The sequence below is a fragment of the Fusarium mangiferae genome (genome assembly GCF_900044065.1).
Source record: "Fusarium mangiferae strain MRC7560 genome assembly, contig: FMAN_scaffold020, whole genome shotgun sequence".
Classification (NCBI taxonomy): Eukaryota; Fungi; Ascomycota; class Sordariomycetes; order Hypocreales; family Nectriaceae; genus Fusarium; species Fusarium mangiferae.
The window spans coordinates 460148-481343 of record NW_024573940.1 but is presented as its reverse complement, the minus strand read 5'-3'; the positions used below and the strand labels follow the sequence as shown (position 1 = coordinate 481343).

Below are 21196 nucleotides of genomic sequence, written 5' to 3'. Positions count from 1 at the left end.
TACCCACTCTTTGAGGGAACTTGATATGATTTTGACTGTGTTTATTTATATAGCCACGTGTGACTTCATCAGTGGCCACGTCTAGGAGATTAGGGTTCTGTATTGAAGTCAACGAAGGTTGAGGGGTCAAAAGAGGCTTCAGCCTCCGGGGCACAAAGGTAAAGAACACCAAAGAGGCTACATGCATATTGCCTTCAAGAAGCTAAAGCAAATTATGATTTTTCAGTGTGTTGGCTTGATATGTCTCGTTGAGACATTATAAGCATCAATCAACGTGTCATACACTACGCCCAAAAAACATAATAACCTTGATATCAGGTCTTAAAGCCATACCGCTACTGCCTTAAACCTTGTAATCTAATTCAACAAGTGGCCTCAATCTATAAGTTAAAAAAGACATTTCCCCCGACCTGAGCAGGCCAAATGCGCTCTCTATTGTCACCTCACGCAGTATAATCTCTTGTCTAATCCCAAAAGGCCAAGTCAAAACAAGCCAAAAACCCCAATTCCCATCACAAGATACGCCGCTGCGCAATCAACATCAACAACAGCTAAACCGGTCACAGCTGTTATTGATCTTAATCGCGTAGCGGCGGATGTTAGCTGTTGTTGATGTTGATTGCGCAGCGGCGTATCTTGTGATGGGATTTGGGGTTTTTGGCTTGTTTTGACTTGGCCTTTGGGGTTAGAGAAGCGATTATAATGCGTGTGGTGTTCGTGACCAACCGGAGCCACGGAGGCCCGGGTCCGAAGTCCCGGTGAGCATCGCCACAAATGTCCGAAAAGGGCAACGTCAGTTCGACCCATCACACCAACAACCCCTACAGGACCTAACATATAAACTCCCTTACCACGCTTCACCATGTTTTATCACGTTTGCCATTTATATCAAGCACTCTAAGCTTGGTCGAACTAATACTCGACCCCAGAGGACGACTTGCAAGAACAGATAATCGACCATGGCAGACATAAATGTTGTTCGCAGCGATCAGCAGCAGTCGCTTAGAGTCGCGCAGACTCCTTCATTCTGCAGACTATGTAACATCGAGCTACGAGGACTGGAAACATGGAAAGCCCATGTCAAAAGCGACGGACAGTGAGTAAATCTTCCACTACTGAAACACAAGCAAGAACTGACCGTCGCTTGAAGTGTTCACAAACTACAAGAGAAAATCCATGGCATTACAGTGTCATCAACAACAGCTTCTTCCTCAAAATTGCCCCCGCCTACAAGAAAGATAAGAGACTACTTTGAGGACGATGACCCGGAATCAGAAAGTGATGTTCAAGAAGATGATTTTGAAGAAGACCAGGAACTCGTCACGATGGAGTTCGTGCCTGGTCACTGCCTCTTCTGCACCAAAGACTCTTCAACTTTAGACGAGAGCATGAAACATATGTCTTCAGCACACGGCTTCAATATTCCCTTCCAAGAATTCTTAGCAGTCGATCTCGAAACACTTGTCTCCTACCTTCACTTCGTCGTCAACACATACCGAGAATGCATCGGCTGCGGCACGCGTCGGAGTACAGTTGAGGGCATACAGCATCACATGCTAGCCAAAGGCCACTGTCGCTTCGATATTACACCAGAAACAGAAGAATTCTACAATATACCACAATACGACGATGCTTTGGGGGATAGAAAGCAAGATGCTGGTGATCCGGTCAGGCTACCTTCGGGGAGAGTCATCTCGCATCGCAAACACGAAGAACCTCGCGTTCCTCGTAGAGATACGCCAGATCAGAAACGTCTTGACTCCTCAGAGCCTGTGGAGCCAGGTATGGAGATTGTGCATCGACGAACGGTCAATGGAAATCGAGGGGTTGTGCAGGCTAATGAAGCCATCCTTGCCGCGCAGCTGTCACGGCTCAAGGTTACTAGTGACAGAGCAGCACAGCGGCAAGAGAAGCGGTGGAGGGGAAGATTGGAACGGGCGAATAACTTCTTTGCGCTGAAGAGATTTAGGTTGGATGCTGCGGATAGTCGAATGGGCCGTCAATTTTGAGGCGAATGTCAGCAATTGATTGTATTGGAGCGTGAAATTGTGAGCCACACTACACTCCCACTTCGCCCTCTGCATTGCGACGGCGCAGACATGCAGGTGCCTTTGCATATTAACCCCCCATAATCTTCACCGATAACATCCTAATGCTTAAGTAACTCGGCCTCGGGCTCCCATCTACGTCACCTTACGGCGCCTGGTGGTAAGGCATTTCGTGAGGCCGATTTACCCAGAATGCAACGACAGGGTAAGATTAGACACCTAAACATTCACAAGTGCCTCCGCATTCTTTGGCTCTCAATACTTTTATTTTATTCCATTATAGCTACTGAGTTTGTGAGAATTATCACCATGTCGCAATCACAGGTAGCGAATCCAGCTGCTGGTCCTAGAAAGGACCTCAGCAGGAAACCGAGACCGACTGCCTACTCACCCGACATGGACAAACCCAGAGTGTACAGTCTTGCAAGAATGCGAGAAATTGATGATTGGAAGAATGAACTATTTTTCACATATCGGAGCTTTTCCTACAGTGGAGTTGGTATGTTTCACTTTACAGTGGCACCACGATTGCTTTCGATTGTGTTTAATAACTAAAGCAGAAGTTGAGATGAAAACTTTCTTCGTGAAGGAATATGACGAAATGGAAAATTTTCTCAATGCAATTGATGACGGGAACATTCACATTCTGTTTGCGCTTATACCCGATCAATCATTGGGGATCAACCCCAAAGGCCTTCCTTCTAACTGTCTCACAGCAAAGCAACCGCGCATACTGTCCATCTGTTCTATACCAGCGACTTTCGTGAGATATGCCAAAGTCTTGGCTTCGCGCCCTGGATCTCAACAGAGTCAGATCACAACGTCCTCAGAGGACTAGGACGGCGGGTCTATGATTCGCATTACGGTAGAACACCATCCGATCCTGGACACACCATGAGGGAGGCTGACTTGATGAGATATCTGGTTCAATGTCCCAATAGTAAAGCTACGCATGGGCGATGACTATGATCCCGTGATAGAGTACAACCAAGAGCTCCCTACGCTCAGGTTTGAGACAGAACTGGGATCTAGCCATATGTTTGCAGATTCAGCCTTTTTCTATCTCAGCCTCAACACCGAGAGCAAACAGGCGCGTATTGTATACTCAAGCACAATACCAGCTGACGAGAGAATGATTGCAATATCAGAGAGTTCAACGAATTTGGGCCTTCGACATGATCCTTTCTCTTTTCTCACTTGTGCGCTGAGTTCTATCCTGCAAGATCAGGGGGCGAACGCACATCCTTTCTCCACAGCTATCAGCGAAATGGTATGTCACCCTTCATTACCATACAGGTATCTGACATAATTATCCAGGAGCACTACAGCAACTCTCTCAAATACGAGATTGTAGATGGCGAAGAGACCAAAGCCAAGGAGACAGCGATTCAACTCAAGATCTGTCTCCCATATATGGAGAAAATCTTGGAGTTCGTCGAATGCATGATTCACATCATTGAGGATACCATTAGCGAGCACAGAGAATGCAGAGATTTACTACCAATACCTCAACGTCACTACCTTCATGTAAAGAAGCATCTCCAGACTCTACGCTCACAAGCGATGTCTTTCAAGAGTTATCAAGAGACGCGTATAAGAAGAGTGAACACCTGCTTGTCAACGGTACGACTCTCCAGAAGTTCCCCTGCTTCTTGGCATGCGTCTCGCTAACAAGGCATTATTAACAAAGCTTTCATCCGTGCTGAGCCTCAGAACAAAGTGCGCCATCAAGGTTAGCACCGAGGCAACGACGAGGTTGACTAAAGCGAACCGGGAAGATAGCATTCGAAGGAATGAGATTCGAGTTGCTATGAAGCTTGATAGTGAGGACATGAAAACTATTGCCAAGCTCACCATGTTTTATCTCCCCTTGACATTTGTGGCCGTAAGACCATTTCATCTGGAATAGAGACATGATAAAGAGATGCTAACAACAAAACAGACTATTTTTAGTATGGGAATCTTCAATTTCGACTTTGATGACGGTAAAAACGGGCGTCTTGTCATGTCTAGCCAATGGTGGATGTACATCGTCTTCGCCATCCCTCTCACTCTGGGGACGTTTTACTGGTTCAGGGCAGTCACAAGATCGCATAAACAGGCGAGCCAGAAAGCAGAACGCGAGGCCAAGCAGCCTGAATGAGGCTCCCTGCCTCTTGCTCATATGCCAGCGGTTACTTTGAAGCACTTTGAGGAACAAGTTAATACATGGGTTATTTTTACGTACGCCAAACCTTTTCTGCACCAGTCAATGCAAGCCATTCATTCAAGCCGGTGGGTAACTGAGTGGCTCCTCTTCACTTTAACGCCTAGCTTGGTCGCAGGGAGCAAGAAAAGCATGTCGCCTCAGGTCGGGCGGCAATAATAATTGGGCTAACAGTCACCAAAATGATCTTGACTATACCTGAGTATTTTTGTCAACCAGGCCAACGACTCTACGCTTTCTGACCTCCCCTCCCCTGTTGCTATCGATCGTGAATTTAGGTTCCACCCATCAGGTCCCCGCCAGTGAAGAAAAAAAAAGTTTCAAGAAAATTTTGTCGCAATTGAACGAGCAATTGAGTGAAGCACTGTAGAATTAATGAATTGAAGATATTCCCAAATGGCACTGATTAAATGTGTGATGGTGACGACATTGATTGCCTTAGGCACCTCATTCCTCAAAACGGCACAGCTTGTGTAGCTATTGCCCAATGTAGAGAGCTCTGAGCCGCCTATGACGACACCAAAGTCACCACCACCAAATATTCCTGCGACCCCTCTATTTACCTTCTCCCAACAACAACCACTTCACACTCAATCAATCCATCAATCGATCAATCAGTTCAACATCAACCTCCCACTCACCGCAATCATGTCTCGCATCCCAACCTCCACCTCGGTCCTCGAGTCCGCCGTCATCGAAGCCCCCTTCAGCGACGTCTGGCACCTCATCAAGCTTCAAGACTTCTCCAAGTTCTACTCTGCCCTGTCCTCTAGCGAGTGGGTGAAGGGTGCATCCCCCGACACCGACATCGTCAAGTGGACCTTCAAGGACGGCACCGTCCTCGAGGTCAAGCAGGAGGAGCACTCGTCCATCGACCACTACATCACCTACAGCGTCATCTCGTCGCAGCCCGCCCTCAGCTACACCTCTGTCGTCAGCACCGTGCGCGCCTACCCCATCACCTCGGGCAAGCACGAGGGCGCTACTTTTGTCACCTGGAGCGGAAACTTCTCGAGCGATGCTGATGCCGGTGTCATTGAGGATGCCAAGTTCAAGCGCCGTGAGGCTCTGGCCGACCTCGCCAAGGCTGTCGCTAAGAAGTAAATGATGGGAATGTGGGAAGCAAGGATTAAAAAGAAACAAATGGTATCATAACAATGTCTATGGATGGGCGGAGCAGGGTTATCACATGTCGATGTAACTAATAGCCCATCGTCGTCAATCACATCAATTGTCAGCTGTGCATTACATGGAATTGCAAACCGAGACCCAAACTTGATCCAAAACTCAAGTCTAAGCAAGTTTATGGTAACACTATCCCAAGTCTTTATGGAGATCTTCGTTATTTATGCCAGTCTTGCAAATGCCTTGACTCAACTAGTGTCGAATTGTATTCAGCCGTCAGTTGGTCAAACTGTGTCGCATCAAACACAGGGTACAACAGTGCACCACCAGGGCTATACTTAAGGTTGCGACAACCTTCCATGGAAATCTGCATCACACAGCCAAAATTCATCGCAAGACATGTGTTCCGATTGACGTTTCACAACATCTCACCAGGACTGGACCCTGAACATCGCACACAAAAGATTTGCACTGGATTTTCAGGGTCTGGAGAACAGACCCATTCTTGGCGGAGAGCTTCAGGGTAGGACTGATCGGGTACCTGAGATTTTCAACACCATCAGATCAGCTTCATGGAATTCTAGAACAATGTGAAACAGCGAATCCGCTCTAGTTTCGGAATCAACGGGATTGACCTGCATATATCAATTACGAGTATCTCAATAAATGGCTCATTTTTAAGTCAGCGACGTTGCGCAGTCACGGTGACACTCCCCAGAAACCTTTTGCACATGGGATCTCAAACACGAGATAAGCATCTCACACCTCGCAGTGCAACCGGCTTCCTCGGATGCGCTGTCGACAAGACAAGAAATGCAGGGTCCTTTGGACAAGTGAGTCTCTTCCATAGCGTGATTGGACCAGAGAGAATAGAGAGGAATGAATGAAGTGCCCCTTGAGTGAAAATTTGAAGCTTGAAAGTTAATTGAACTCTAAATTCCAACGTCCGAGACCCCGATTCTCGACACTTTGTATTCACCGATGCCGATCGACAGTTTTGTGAAACCTACGCGTATTTGGCGTATTTGTCTTGCTCGTATCTTATCTACGCGTATTAATTCGTCCGCGCGTTCGTCCAGCCCGTCTCTCGTCAGCCAGAATTAAATGGTGCCACAAGTCGGTCAGATTTTAATCACTCCAACGGCGTTTCATTGAGTCTCCGTCCTCCGTCGTGGGATTCGGCACGGTAATCTTGTCGGGTCCGATCCTTCAACAGGTCCCACATTCAATTCCGTCAAGCGCATAAAGGGGATGGTCAAAACTCCACCATAATTTCACATTCTCCGCACCGCCAGACGAGGCGAGCATGGGTCAAGCCTTGTTTGGAGGTGAGCACGTGAGCATATCGTTTTGTGGGATATCGTGAAGTGGGGGATTCAAGAGGAAGCGTGCGTGGACGTATTGATTGACATTATTCTAGATTAACATTAATTTGTTCATTGAGATAGGTTGCTATGGGATATCGTTATGTGATGATGGAGTAAAGCATGCTGAGTGTCATTTATTTTCCTCCCCGGTTGCCAGTCGTAGGGAAGGGCTTCTCCAGCTTGACACACCAGAGGAACAGATCCTCCAAGGGCAAAAGACCAAGCAACATGCGGTTCGATAGCCAGGCAACCAGAACAACTCCCGTAGCAGCAAGGGCATCCAACCAGTAGTGATTCGCTGTAGCAACAATAATGGTCAACACAAACGCCGGGTACAAGATGCTCAGCGCCACGAAGAAGACCTGCCACGCCTTGCTCATGCGCTTCTCACGGGGAGCGAGGCGTCGGCGGAAGAGGCCAGAGTGGTACAGGAGGACAGTGCCGATGCAGAACGAATATCCAAAGTGAAGAGAGGGGAAGGCGGCGAGCTGGTTGAAGAACTTGTTGGTGGCGTAGATTGACTCGGCGTCTTCGCGGCGGACGGTGTCGAAGAAACCGTATTCCTCGGGGAGGAGACGTGGCGGCATGCATGGGTACGTCGTGAAGACGACGAAGCTGAAGAGGTTTGTGAGCGTCATCATGCGACGAGCCTCAGCAAACTGGGCGTGCGTCGGTGCGGCGTAGTAATACCATGCAAGGAAGCTGAAGCTTGTTAGCCATGTTTTTTCGTGAGAGGGGCAGTAGCAGCGACAACGAACCTGACAGTGACGGGGATGTGAATAAGGGAGTAAGCACGGTTCAAGATGGTCAGCATTGTCTGGTGATCGTTCCTGAAGAAGCTCTGGACATCGATCTCGCGCAGAGGAAACAACCAGCTGAACGGGCCCTCATGCTCAAACCACAAGACCGCCTTTCCATGGTTCTCCGCAGTCTGCCAGACGCCATCCGTGGCGGCGATAAGCTCACTCGCCGACTTGACGCCGACGTAAAAGAGCAGATTGACCGCCCAGTAAAACATCTCGACGAGGAACGGGAACTTTTGTATGAAGCGCGAGTGATAGTACTTCGCGTACCGGCTCGAGTTGGGCGTGTGGACAACAGTGCCGCAACATGTTCGTTTCTTGGGCGGGTGTGTATCCGTAGGCGACGCAGCGTCGGCGAGGTTGAGACGCTCCGTCTCGTCGTGGACGTCTTCCTCATCCCATGGCTCCAGCTTCGATTGGCCGAGGAGACCTTGGTCGGCGCTCTTTGACGAAGGGATGATGGAGAAGTTTCGGAGGCGGTTGAAGTAGCATGAAGCGATCATGACACCGACGATAAACTGCACGTGCCGCCAAAAAAGACAACAACATTAGACTTCTGCCCGCCGCGAGAGTTTATCATGGGAATGAGATACGTACGATTGGCTCCACGACGGCGTGGTAGGCAAACTGCGGCTCACCCAAATCTTGTTCATTCTCTTGAGTTTGAGCCATGATGTCCTCTACTGCGGCATGTGCCGACCTGCCAGCAAAGATAAAAAACGAAAGGAAGACGAGGAAAAAATAAGAGTATCAAGAAAAAAGAAGCTTAAAGGTAGCCACAGCAAATAGGTTGGGTCGGGTGAGTCGACAGAGGGAAAAAAAATAAGTTTACGTTAAAAGATAAATAAAGAACGAGCTTCGGAAGACGCGGAGAATAATGGACAGGGGGAGAAGATGGTCAAAACAAGGGAAGCAAGGATTTGGGATCAGGATTTCCTTCTGATCACAGCTACCGACCGCTAAAACGCACGCACTGGGCTACGGAATTGAGAAAAGACAGAGCGTTAGGGGGGCTGCCTCCCAGATTCACAGCCAAGACACGTAATAACACAGCGCTCCAACCCGCCAAGCTTATCCATCCCCCCCTGAAGCGCCAGCGCCAATTGGCAATTGGTCACTTTGGCCATTCAGCTTTGGTGACGTAGATGATCCATTTCCACAGAGGCTAAAGTTTAGTGGAAGGGGGGCTGCAGGTGACAGAAACTGCAGAGCATGAGGCCACTATAAACTCAGTGCAAAATGCACCTGCTGAAATTGTCAGAGGTAGGGCGGAGTGGGGTGATGGTCAGCCAATCATGTCGTCCGCGGACCCCCCCTAATCCCCCTCGGATTTTTCGTTCTCGCTTTTCTAGGGGGGGTGACCCTTTTATTATCAGTGGAGCGGGCCCCTCTGGTGCACTGCAACTGTACTGCCACTGTCCCTGCGGCGCAATCCACCATCTTTTCGCGAGCGTCAGATTTAATCTCAGCCCCAAAAACAATTCAATCTTTCCACTCCTTCAAAAGCGCACACAACGCCAAGCCGCTTCGCCGGTCCTATTCCCTCCCTCCCTCTTTTTTCTTCTTCTTCAATACTACCTATTTTAATAAATCATCCTCCCCTAAACATGTCATCCTCACCGATTCTTGGTCCCGAACGAAAAAACTCCTACGATGAAGAACGTCTCGAGTGGGCGACGCCCTCGGTGCCAAAGAAGTACCTCCGCCTGCCGAGACTGCGCCGCTCGACTGTGATCCTCCTCCTCATCGATTTCCTCATCATCGCTGTTCTCGTCCATGCCTTTTACCCGCTCATCACGCTGCTGCGTCGGAATGAGGAGCTGTTCGGTGCGAGATTAACGTTGCCCCTGAATGATACCTCGTTTGGCGAGGACGTCCCCGCGCAGAGGACGATACCAAGGATTTTCCACCAGACGAGCGCGAATGAGACCATCCCTGAGGCTTGGAAGGATTTGGTCAAGAGTTGTAGGGAGACTTATTCTGAGTTCGAGTACAAGGTTTGTTCTTGTTCCTGGTGGTTAATTGAGGAGGTGGATGCTAATTGTCGCAGCACTGGACCGACGCCAAGGCTCATGATTTTATCTCGGAAGAGTATCCTTGGTTCCTCGACACTTGGGACACTTTCCCCTTCAACATTCAGCGCGCCGATGCTATTCGATACTTTGTCCTTCATCACTATGGCGGTATCTATCTCGACATGGACACGCTCTGCAACGCGACCATCCCCCTGCACCAAATCGAGGCCGACGGCACCAAGCACCACGCCGTCTTCAAAAGCACAACACCCACCGGTGTCTCGAACGACATGATGATAACCTCTGCGCACCATCCCGCCTTCACAAAAGCACTCTCCCGAATCCAACTCTACAACGACATAACCCGTCCCTGGGCGCACATCCTCCCGCACGTCGCAGTAATGGTCTCAGCCGGACCGCTCTTCCTAACCATGGCGCTGAAGAATTATCTGCTTGAGCAGCCGTCGCTGCCTGAGACTACGATACAGGTGATCAATGCGACCGAGCTTGAACCTTATTTGACTGATTACGAGGGCGCGTCGTGGCATCATGGCGATACGAAGGCGATAATGTGGTTGGGCGATCACTCGTGGGTCTGGTACGTGCTCACTGTGGTTGGGGTTGTCGGAGGCTTGTATTTGATCAACATGCTTCTGATGAAGTGTTGGGCGCGGTTCTTTGAGAAGGCTTCTAGCGATGAGGCCAAGGATGCTATTAAACTCACGTAGACGGGGTTATGCTTAATTATATATGACTATAATAATTTTAATGGCAGCGGTGTTTCTTCAGTCTGCGATACTTCCAATATCATGCATCTCTGTGTCTAGGCTTCAACAATGATCAATGTCGACATTCAAGCCCATTCTGACCGCCCCATTCAAGACACGCCAGCCTCGTGGCTTATCTCAACACGTCAGTGCGTTGACCAGTCCCTCAGATTTAAATCTGACAGTCCCAAGGCCAATGCAACACTGCATGAGTTCATCAGCCGACATACGCGCGTCCAAGTTAATCTTGGTCCAGACCGTTCCGTGCCGCGGAGGAACTCAGTGAGATGACGTCGGCATGTTCTTGGGGAGAATAACCCCGCAAAGTAGGTTGGGCTAAGCTGTATTGGAGGTTGTGACAGGTTTCTTGCATGTAATTGGTGTTTTTAGGGAGCTTTGTATGCAGTGCTCTCGATTGGTACGGTCATGAGGAGTGATGGTTGTCTAGAATCACTGAATTAATGTTGAGTCGGCTTCGGTTGCTTGCGCCGTGAAGAACGTCAAGATGACCAGCTTTTGGTGTTGTGAGATGCGGCGCGATGCCAGCCTTACTCATCTCAACATGGACTGACACACTTGGAGTACAATACGAGGTCCAACAATTAATGACTTTTATTACCCGCCATGCTTTCTAACCAACAATTCCGACAGCCAATCGCTGCGATGACTTTCCAACATTTTACAATACATATCCTACACTGCATCATCTACTGAGACCCAGTCTCCGACGCCTCACCCTCCAATTCCTTCTTCTCCTTCTCTTTCTTCTCAATAGTCGTTTGCTTCTCCCACATAGCATGGTATCGCCCTCCCTGAGCCAAAAGCTCATTATGTGTTCCGCGCTCGACGATCTTGCCCTTGTGAAGAACGATGATCTGGTCTGACGTGGTGATGGTAGAGAGGCGGTGACTGCAGATTGTTAGTCATTTTTTGAGAGAGGTTGGGGATAGACTTACGCGATTGTGATGGTTGTGCGACCTTCGGTGACGCGCTCGAGAGCATCTTGGATCTGACGCTCTGTGTGTGAGTCGAGAGAAGCGGTTGCTTCGTCGAGGAGAAGGATGCGGGCGTCTTTGAGAATGGCGCGAGCGATGGCGATCTATAAATGTCAGTAACCATGTCCGCGATGTTAATCAGTAAAGCCAACTCACTCTTTGGCGTTCACCTCCCGACAACTTCAATCCCCGCTCTCCAACCTTGGTCTCATACCCATCCGGAAAGTTGAGAATGCGCTCATGAATGTTCGCCGCCTCACATGCCTTGTAGACATCTTCCTCTGTCGCATCTGGTCTCGCGTACAGAAGATTGTACATGATGGTCGCGTTGAACAGAACCGTATCCTGGGGAACGACACCGATGTTGCTGCGCAGGCTCTCAAGCTTGAGATCTCGAAGGTCATGGCCGTCAATGGTGATGGAGCCATCCGTGACGTCGTAGAAGCGGAAGAGGAGCTTGAGAGAGGTGGACTTTCCACTACCTGATTCTCCAACAATAGCAGTCTTTGTGCCTGGGGCAACCGTGAAGTTGATGCCGTCGAGGACGGGATCGCCTTTCTTGACGTGGTACGCGAACTTGACATCGTTGAAGGAGACTTCGCCCTTGGGCGAGGGCAACAGGATAGCGTCAGGCTTCTCAACCACGCCAGGTGTTTCTTTGAACTGTTTCCATTAGCATACTCCACTGATGTAGAGGAGAGAGTACTCACGATATCAAGCAGCCGCTCAGCTTCAATGAGATTGTTCTGAAGCATGGTATAGTACGTCCCAAAGAAGTTCAAAGGACCTTGAAGCTGAACAAAGTAATTGATCAGACTCACAAACTCACCAACAGTCTGCTCTCCGATTGAAATCTTGTAGGCCGACACCGAAACAAGCAAAGCTGTTCCCAGCGTGAAAATGGAACTCTGTGTGAGGTTCAACCCGTTCAACGACCACTGCACCAATCTCTCCGCGCGCTGGAAAACAGTGACATGCTCTCTGAACCGCGCTGTCTCGCGCGCAACAGCACAATTGTGCTGAACTGTCTCATACGCCACGATAGCATCAGTCTTGACGGCTTCCATCTCGCGAGTCTTGATGGTCATGTCTCTTCGTTGTTTTCCTCGGTACTTGGCGACATAGATCGTGAGGAAGATGTATGACCACATGATGAAGAACACAATGATGGTGTAGAAAGCATCGTATTTCACGAAAAAAATCACACCAGCGACGAAAATGTCAAACACCATGGGAAAAACCTGGAAGCAGAAACTTTCAAGAAAAGTGTTGATGGAAGCGCCGCGGCTGAGGGCGCTGGTGACTTCGCCGACTTTCTTGTTGAGGTGAAACTCTAGTGATAAGCCGAGAACGTGTTCAAATGCAGCGGAGGAGAGACGGCGGAAGAGGGACTGGGATACGGGGAGCCAGAGGAGGGATCGCGCGGCGCCGAGAACACCCTGGTTGCCTTGAAGAGCGCGGTATACGACGTAGAGGATGATTTCTTTGTAGGGGAGTTTGCCTTCACCGAGGCTGTCGACGAGGGTGCCGAGCTGGAGAGGTCCTAGGACGTTGACGGTGCGTTGGCAGATGAGGAGGATGATGCAGATTAGTACGATGGCTTGGTAGACGGGGGAGCCCTTTGGCCTATGAGTGTTAGTGGATGAGCAGAGTGTGAGCCCGAAAGGACTTACCAGAGGTAGGGAAACAAGACTCGGAATCCAGCAAAGTAATCCAGCCATCCTGTCCCAGAAACCTGCGTCCTTCTCGGCTCGGCCGCAGTAGGCTGAATACTTCCGTATCCCTCCGCTGCCCCATTCCCATTCTCAAGAAGTCCCCGTCTCTCCTCCGGCAAAGACTTTGGTTCCAGCGCCTTAGTCTTGTACTCTCTCAAACCTAACGCTCCGATCATGAGCGCCAGCACAAGAACTCTTGCAGCTCCGAGAATGTTGAGAGCGTCGACGAAGCCAGGTGATACTCGAAGTTTCGGCTCAACGGCTGAGAGAGCAGCTGCGATGACAATCTCTGCAAGGGCACCGACACACCATGCTGATAGGTGAGCAGAGTTCGGATTCCACGGTCCTTCAGGGTCAGGAAGAAGACCAGCGACGTAGTACAATAACACTCCAACAAAAGATGCCTGAAACTGGTTAGTTATCGATCGTGTAGAGAGGGAAAGGGGAACGTACGAGATATGCGCTAAACGCAAAGGCAACACTGCCCTTCACACCATCCTGATCCGCAAAAACCTCTTTCGTAGCAAACACCACACTCGCAATCAACAATCCCGAAAGCACGACCTGCAGAACCCAAATACACCGCGCGTAAAACTTTCGAATCTTGTCGATGTGCTGTTTTAGGTCGCTGTCCAACGCGACTTTACGCGTCGTGCTGCCATGGCGGCTTATGTAGAACTGAGCGGACTGGACGCCGAGGAGCGTGACGAAGAGGGCGATGGGATAGGCGTAGAAGCCGATCTTCAATCCGAGCTTTGCCTTTGCCATGGCTGAGAGGGAGAATTGGGTGAGCGTGAGCTTGAGCTTGGGGGAGTGAGTTGAGGATGATGTCAAGCGAACGGGGTTTTGATGTTCCGAGGGTGACAAGGGGATTAGTCAGCGGATTTATCAGCGATGGCGAGATTGTTTATTTCACTTCATCATTCTTTGGTGCGAGATTTGTCGCTGTATATTTTACTGATTAGTTGTTTGTTTGTAGTTTTGGAAAGGGAGTTGTTGCGGCTTCATCACTGCCTGGGTGTACTGAACGACTGCCATCTCACGTATGTCCTCGCTCGCCTGACATCCCCAACATGCGATATCCGTTCAAGAGCCATGAAGAACGCCTCCCGCTATGCATACCTTTTCTGGACTCAGGGATCAGCTAGTGATGATTCGAAATTCTAGTAAGGTGTTGCGCTGTGTGCAGCTGCATTGGTCGCCTTGTACCTTGACTTGTTTGGACATGCTGCAGGTAAGGCAACTGCATGAGGCGGGGTGATGGAAACTAGGCTATGCTGTTGGTTCCAGATTGTGACAATTGTGCAGCTCGACGTGTCAATCGTTGACTGAGCCGTAGGCTTACTGTCTGCCGAAAAGAGAAATCCGAGCGCACACACACTTATCGAAGTGCGCCGATAATGTCATTCAAAAGCAGGCTGTGACGAGAGGTCTCAAATGACAAGCCCAGTCGTACAGCAAGGCATAGTGGTATTAGATGGACAGTAAATAAATAAACTCGACCATCTCCTGATCTCCAACATTGAACATACTCATCTTTAGTCTTTTGAAATAATTGGCTGCCCAGCATGGAACCCCTTGGTGCTTTCGCCAGTGTTGTCACCATTGTAGGGTTGATAAGACCGACGGCCAAGTTTGTCAAATCCCTCAGAGGAATCACCTCTGACGACGGCCATGTCGCCAAAGAGATTGAAAGAATGGCGAGCGGAATACAGGCATCGGCTAACAGTATAGACGTTTCTCTGAAAGCGCTCAAAGGCCACGCATCAAAGATTGAGAAAATGCAGCAAGCGCCGTCAGAAGTCATACAGCACATTATCGACAACAAGTCCATAGACATCATCGTTTCTAGTACAGAATCCATCAGAAAGCAAATGAGGGATACAACACGCGACCTCAACGATACGAATAATCGATACAAAATCTTGAGAAAGATCAGCTGGATTTTGTTGGATAAAATGGAAGTTGAATCATTATTTCCCGAAATGCAGCTCGTCGCGTCTTGTCTCAACCTCGTTTGTCCAATCATCGGACTGGAGATAAATAGATACTTACTCAATAAATCCTCCGGCGAGGTGGCGGAGTGCCTGAAGCAGGAGATGTAAGTATAAAACCCGCCTCTTTTGATCGACAAAGTGTCTAACGCCTATAAGAGAATCCCTGAAGGGCCAGTTAAAACTAGTCGAGAAACAATATCAAAGTACAATGAAGGGCCTGTGGTCAAGTACAACCGGAGAGTCAGACTTTGACGCTGCGACGAAATCACTTTTCTACTTATCACAGAGTGTACGACGAACTAGTTCGACACCCCAACCTGACAGAGTACCTGGCGATCGAAGGGCACCTGTCCTAGAGGCAACATTTCTGAGCCCAGCCTCCTCTCGCACCCCACAGCCGTCCCCGAGATCAAGGCGTCCTAAGCCTCATAGTCTTACAGTGCCTTGCGAAGTCCCATCGGAGGCAACACGGCATACATCCAGTAGCCCTGAGTCTTCTCAAACTCACTCAGCTCCCCCATCACCATCACCACAGACCCCAGACACGCCTCTGACCCCACAAAGCCCTGATACGCCCAAGTCACTGAGAATAGACACATCAGCACTTGAGAGCGAGCCGCGCGGGGGAACCGTCCAGGCAATTCCAGGGTACATACTCAACCCACGAGACCATGGGAAAGCTAACCCTGTAAAAATCGCCAAAAGCAATAATCGTGTCTTCCTTAATTATATGTCAGTCAAAACAGCGAATCAATTTGACCTTGAAATCCAGAACCTGGACCCTAGAGAACCAAATCCCACGCATGGCGACAGGCACGAAGTGTTAATGCCAGGGCCGGTGATCGGTAAGGTTACAGGTGTAAAATGGAGAAAAACGGGTTGGAAAAAGGCCATACCCATCGAGTTCCTGGTCAAAGATTGCTACCACGGTAGCAAGCGAGAAGATATCGTGCTTGGGAGGATATTTGCCGACAACTTGGATGCGGCTGAGAGAGAGAGAGAATGACAGAGGATAGTAGTACTAGCTGAAAGCTCCTTGCATATTTCAATTGTTCAATCCAGTGGTCATTTCAAAGAGTGATAGCACCACCCTGAAGAGATACATGGGGTGGATAAACAGGCACAACCCCAAAGCAAAGGGTATTAACTTATAAGAAACAGCGTCTGCCACTTACTGCCACTTGCCTATGGTAAGCAGGTAATGCCGTAACTCATTCATTTGGCCAGGCTGTGGGACTTGTTGTTATTGTGTAACCCGACCAGCTGCCAGCAGCTGTCGTCACTCCAGGGAGCAAGATTTCCACGTTAACAAGGTGTCACAATCTTTAATCTGAGGCCCACTAAATCTACACTAAAATGTGTTAAATTTACCTAAATCTTTTGTCACTTAGAAGAGAAGATCCTAAGCCTTATTTAGGCTGTCTTCACCTCCACAATCACAACTTCTCATCTCACAACAACACATCTTCCTTCCGCATCGCATCGCAGCTCCGCCACCATGTTCTTTGAGGGCGAGCAGCAAAAAGTGCTCGCTGAGTGAGTACCACTGTCTTGAACTATGATCAAGCTACTGACCACTCTTCAGCCTCCTCAAGACTGGCGACTACTCCGATCTCACGATCTCATGCGGGAAGGATCAGTACCACGTCCATAAGGCAATCATTTGCCCACGATCGCCCTTTTTTAAGGCCGCTTGCGATGGTAAATTTAAGGTTTGTACTTTGCGATAGCTTATGCTGAGACCAAGGCTGACTTTCACAGGAGGCACAAACAGGCACCATCGACCTTCCTGACGACGATCCGATTGCAGTGCGCATGATGATTGAGTACTTGTATCATGCTACGTATATGCCGCCGGATGGGACAACTATCATTCGAGATGACGCTATTGATGCGCATCTCTCAGAAACCGAATACAATGATGAGCAAGAGAAGGGGAAGATGGAACTCTATGGCGCAACTTTCATCGGCAACAAGAGGATCAAGAGGCTCACTGCACTACCAGAGGCTCCGAATACTCCCATCTCTCACCCTCTACCCTCTCCATTCGGTCCAGCCGCTCCTACTACTCCTCTGCAACCCGCAGCTTCTCAGGGACCAAGCAGAGGATCTGGCCAAAGCCGACAAGGACGCGGTGTTTTCGCAGGTCTCAACTTGCCCTCAGGCCACAATCCCCCCCAAGCTTCGCCGAATCAATCATCTTCCACACCCGGCCCATCATCTTTTACATCGCCTGCGCCATCACCAACTCCGCCTCCGCCTCAACGATCGTCTGCTCGTCAGCAATCCATTCCTGCCGCAAATCTCCATCTCCACGCCAAGGTCTACGCCCTCGGAGAAAAGTACAGCATCAAGCCCCTCAAGACACAAGCTCTTGCCAAATTCGAGGTTGAAGCCCCCTTTCATTTTCACACCGACGACTTCTTGCAGGCAATCAGAGAAGTATATACCTCAACCATTGAAACAGACCGTCCTCTCCGTGATGCTGTGGTCGTGGTCTTGAGAAGCAATAAGCATTTGCTGAAGAAGGAGTCTGTGAAGGCAATCCTCAAGGATACTACCTTGGGTTTGAGCTTTGATATGGTGATGGGATTGGCATCGGAATGAAGGTCCATGGATATCGAATGTGATGGTCTAAAGTACCCTAAGACACACTAAACTTACCTAAGTATTGTCATCACTTAGGAAGTTAGGTAGAAGAAACTCTATCTCTCTAAGCCAGGTCTTTCTTATCCTTGGAATGTAGCAAAAAGCCTCTTTGAACCAAGAAACATTACAATCTTCACTCCCTCAGAAACATCTACTGGACTAGCAAATCCCAGCGCAGTCCTTCGATAAGTATTGCCATGTGGCTAGTCAAGATTGTGCAATCTACGCAGTTTAGCCAGTTCATCATTCATAGTCCAAATTCACTGACGCTTTTGTTGATACCAGGATTTTGTCCATGATGTCTGCTGCAAACATGGCAACCGAGCCAAACAACAAAAAAGTGTCGAGATTTGACCACGCAGTAACTACAACTATTTGTTGTCACCTCGCTGCCTGCACATGAACAGACATGCCTGCTTTAAAAGGGACGCCTCCTCCTTCTCACTCTTCAACTTCCACCATCGTCAGTAGATGCTTCTGCGAGCCTCTCCATCTGTCATTAAGACCTCTGCGACGGCACCCTACGTCAAGATCTCGAGAACTCCCTTGCATCGCAAGAAGAATAAGGCTCTTAAACCATCATGCTTCCTCAGAATGTCGAGGTCTTTTATCACACCAACGATCAGAGAAGAGAGCTTGGATGGTGAGTATCTCCAATCACACGTGGTCACAGACTTCGGCAGTAACGGAAAGCCTAGCCTTATCCAAACCAGCCAGTATTTCAACGACATAGTTATCTATAGTCCGGCATGCTATCCCTGTCCCTCCTTCGTAATAACTAATATAGTTCTATAGTCCCCTAGGCCACACATAAGATTGTCCATATAAGTAATTATAATCACTTCCACCAGAGACATAGCGCGGTAATACCCATAGCTTGAACGCTGGTGAGCCACGTCCCAATCGCAATCCCCGATTGATGATCACCCGTGCGCCAAGAATACAACCCAGCAATCAAGCCACTGAGCAACAGCAGGATGAACATGAGAAGAGTAAACAATGACCAATCGGGTCTTTCTTCAAGATGTATTTCCCAGCCTTGTGTCATTGGCCCTAGTTTGGGACCAAGTTTTCGGGGCAGTCGCATTCCCCAGAACGCATAGGGATGTTTTGATGCTGGAGAATAGAAATGGTGAAAGAATGTCCGGCTGTACATAGGTATCTCCTCTATTGGACAGGGAGTATAAACATACTTTCCAGCATCAACTTCTTCTTTGGGCGGGATGACGGGAGAGTCTATCGTGCCGGCAATGGGAGACACAAAAGGCAGTTGTCCCAGTCGGAACTGGCATATAGTCAGTCTTGGTTCCGATTGCAATGAACTCTACAATTGCACAGTCTACTCACTTTAACAAAGATTGCGTTCTCTGGTTTCCAAAACCACATTCGTAAGGGCAGTATATGACGGGAGGAGAGCTCGTATCGCTCTCGAATCCTCCCGAAAAGGTTTCCATCAGTACAAGGACCGTGCAGGTCGACTTCATTTAGTGCTAACGTGTATTTTCCAGTCTCTATACAGAGCTGTAAAGCTTGCCGGATCTGGATAGGATGGGCCAGCTGATTGGAAGAATTCGTACCTGACTCTTGATTACTCTGGTTCGGGTCGTCCCTATTTCTTCCTGGGCTATTGCCTCTCCCACTAAAGCGTTGTCTTGTATATGGTTTGGTAGGGGTTTGCAATTGCGATGGCTCTCCTTGCCGAGATCCCTGTTCAGAGTATTCTTTAAGACTCGCCGCTAGCTTGTCTAGGGATCCAGATGTTGTTTCTTGGAAGTCTCCATAAAGAAGCTCCCCACAAGTCTATGCATATTAGCCGATGCTTTACATTTCAGAAAGGGTCTTACACATTTCCATTCTAGTCTTCGATATCCAGCTCGCAATCGTGGTCGTAGCAGTTTTCGGAAGAATTGAACTGTAGCCCGGCCCCAAGATGATTCTACCGACATCCAGGCCATCATATATGATGGAAAGCTGCCTCGGGAGCCAGCCTGACCTTCTAACTCAGGGTACGGTGGAGGGGGAGGCAAACCTTGCTCTTCTATGAGGCGCAGTCGATCTTCAAATGACCCTTCTAGCCGCGCTATCCGTTCATCATAAGCACTCCGGGATTCCTCGAGTGCCTTGTTTTTAGATTTCAGCTCTAACATCTCCGCCTCCGAACTTTCAAGCAGTCGTTGCAGGTAAGATTGGTGCCAAGCCAGAGCCTTGTAAAACTCTTGATTCTTGGAATCCAAAGCCTCTCTCATTGTGCTCCGCAATTCCGACATCTCTCTCATGTGTAATGCCTTTAACTGGTTGATCTCCTCTAGCAAAGTCTTCCCAGCTTCAGTTTCAGATAGCTCCAGCCGTCTATCGATTAACTCTTGCTGAATATTCAATACCGTTGTTCGATATTTTTTTTTAGCACAGACCTCACAATTCTTTGTGCGTCTTCATGGGTGCCAAGATAACGTTCCACAGTCGCCCCTTGCTCGATCGCAGTACCCCAAAAGTCCGGGTTTTCCATCAGCTCTTCCAGTCTCCTTTCACCGGAGTCGCGGTCAATCTTGTCCCATCTATTCGCGACGAGGATTGTACTTTCCATAGCGTCTGCTCCATTAATCTTCTCGAACGCCCGCAAGTTCCTAACCACGGAACCCGTGATACGCCATGCATCAATGTTCTGCATGTAGAGGATGCCAGCCATACGAGTCCCTTCAGCGTACCTCTCAGCTAGCCATGTTGCAACCTCTCTTAGGACAGTTGCATCACTTCGATAGGAGTCGTCAAACCCGATAGTATCGACAAGGACAACTGGGTTGCCATCAATCTCGGTCTTGTAAGCACAAATTTCCGCCGTCTCTTTATCACAAGTCAGTACATTCCTCCCAAGAAATGAATTTATCTACTAGATGTACCTGATGAGAGAGTATGGCCAGCCACAATTGCCTTATCCTGCGTCGCTGCTTGAATAAAGTAAGACTTCCCAGAGCCAGTCTGTCCCAGGACGACAATCACTGCAGCCTCAGCTATCGACCGAGGACTTCTCGTACCGACAGGAGGGTGTTCTGTCTGTAACACATTTTGAGATGATACAACTTCGGGCGATTCTGGCTCATTGCTGAGATTGGCCGGGCGCCCTGCCTTGGCTGTGGCGGTACTGGCTTTGACAAGGTCGGCCATCGGCTCTTCGGACACAGTTTGCTCTAGTTCAGTGTAGCCAAAGTCTTTACAACGATCGGATGAGGGATGCGTGATAACACTTTGCCAGGGAGATAATTATCTTATGTAAAAGATCAAGGTATTCTGTGTTTCCTTAAAAGATGTTGAATGCGGGGTCGTGCGGCTGAGTCTGGTCGCCTTGTCTTAGGGCCATCCCGACTTCGTCATTATCTGCAGCTAGGTGCGCCACAAATTCCACGAGGCAATCAATTATCTGCCTCTGATCTGACTTCTTCAAAGCAGCATGCGGCAGTGGATTCAAGTAACTTTGCGGTATATCTCCCTTCGAAACTCGTGCTGACTTGATA

At 49.0% G+C, this 21196-nt stretch overlaps 9 protein-coding genes across 9 annotated transcripts; 6 read left to right on the top strand and 3 right to left on the bottom strand.

The window, feature by feature from the left end:
* Window positions 1-959: 959 nt before the first annotated feature.
* FMAN_14517 (uncharacterized protein) lies at window positions 960-2009 on the top strand (the record flags this gene model as incomplete). The annotated part of the gene is made up of 2 exons (XM_041825226.1): window positions 960-1096; window positions 1151-2009. 2 exons carry the CDS (start codon window positions 960-962, stop codon window positions 2007-2009), a joined length of 996 nt encoding a protein of 331 aa, XP_041690628.1.
* A 348-nt stretch (window positions 2010-2357) lies between these two features.
* FMAN_14516 (uncharacterized protein) lies at window positions 2358-4191 on the top strand (the record flags this gene model as incomplete). Its single annotated transcript, XM_041825225.1, has 7 exons — window positions 2358-2547; window positions 2612-2696; window positions 2765-2913; window positions 2966-3318; window positions 3366-3671; window positions 3739-3933; window positions 3991-4191. The coding sequence occupies 7 exons, from the start codon at window positions 2358-2360 to the stop codon at window positions 4189-4191; spliced, it is 1479 nt and encodes a 492-aa protein (XP_041690627.1).
* Window positions 4192-4902: 711 nt separating this feature from the next.
* Window positions 4903-5358, top strand: FMAN_14515 (uncharacterized protein; the record flags this gene model as incomplete). Its single annotated transcript, XM_041825224.1, has 1 exon — window positions 4903-5358. The coding sequence occupies one exon, from the start codon at window positions 4903-4905 to the stop codon at window positions 5356-5358; it is 456 nt and encodes a 151-aa protein (XP_041690626.1).
* Window positions 5359-6880: 1522 nt separating this feature from the next.
* Window positions 6881-8221, bottom strand: FMAN_14514 (uncharacterized protein; the record flags this gene model as incomplete). Its single annotated transcript, XM_041825223.1, has 3 exons — window positions 6881-7448; window positions 7505-8067; window positions 8147-8221. The coding sequence occupies 3 exons, from the start codon at window positions 8219-8221 to the stop codon at window positions 6881-6883; spliced, it is 1206 nt and encodes a 401-aa protein (XP_041690625.1).
* A 935-nt stretch (window positions 8222-9156) lies between these two features.
* Window positions 9157-10292, top strand: FMAN_14513 (related to SUR1-required for mannosylation of sphingolipids; the record flags this gene model as incomplete). The annotated part of the gene is made up of 2 exons (XM_041825221.1): window positions 9157-9546; window positions 9600-10292. The coding sequence occupies 2 exons, from the start codon at window positions 9157-9159 to the stop codon at window positions 10290-10292; spliced, it is 1083 nt and encodes a 360-aa protein (XP_041690624.1).
* Window positions 10293-11038: 746 nt separating this feature from the next.
* FMAN_14512 (uncharacterized protein) lies at window positions 11039-13809 on the bottom strand (the record flags this gene model as incomplete). Its single annotated transcript, XM_041825220.1, has 6 exons — window positions 11039-11240; window positions 11288-11430; window positions 11483-11989; window positions 12037-12952; window positions 13000-13445; window positions 13495-13809. The coding sequence occupies 6 exons, from the start codon at window positions 13807-13809 to the stop codon at window positions 11039-11041; spliced, it is 2529 nt and encodes an 842-aa protein (XP_041690623.1).
* An 800-nt stretch (window positions 13810-14609) lies between these two features.
* On the top strand, window positions 14610-16044 carry FMAN_14511 (uncharacterized protein; the record flags this gene model as incomplete). Its single annotated transcript, XM_041825219.1, has 2 exons — window positions 14610-15142; window positions 15195-16044. 2 exons carry the CDS (start codon window positions 14610-14612, stop codon window positions 16042-16044), a joined length of 1383 nt encoding a protein of 460 aa, XP_041690622.1.
* A 492-nt stretch (window positions 16045-16536) lies between these two features.
* On the top strand, window positions 16537-17645 carry FMAN_14510 (uncharacterized protein; the record flags this gene model as incomplete). The annotated part of the gene is made up of 3 exons (XM_041825218.1): window positions 16537-16574; window positions 16624-16750; window positions 16800-17645. 3 exons carry the CDS (start codon window positions 16537-16539, stop codon window positions 17643-17645), a joined length of 1011 nt encoding a protein of 336 aa, XP_041690621.1.
* Window positions 17646-18525: 880 nt separating this feature from the next.
* FMAN_14509 (uncharacterized protein) lies at window positions 18526-20849 on the bottom strand (the record flags this gene model as incomplete). The annotated part of the gene is made up of 5 exons (XM_041825217.1): window positions 18526-18972; window positions 19035-19487; window positions 19532-20053; window positions 20104-20528; window positions 20585-20849. 5 exons carry the CDS (start codon window positions 20847-20849, stop codon window positions 18526-18528), a joined length of 2112 nt encoding a protein of 703 aa, XP_041690620.1.
* Between the last annotated feature and the right edge of the window lie 347 nt (window positions 20850-21196).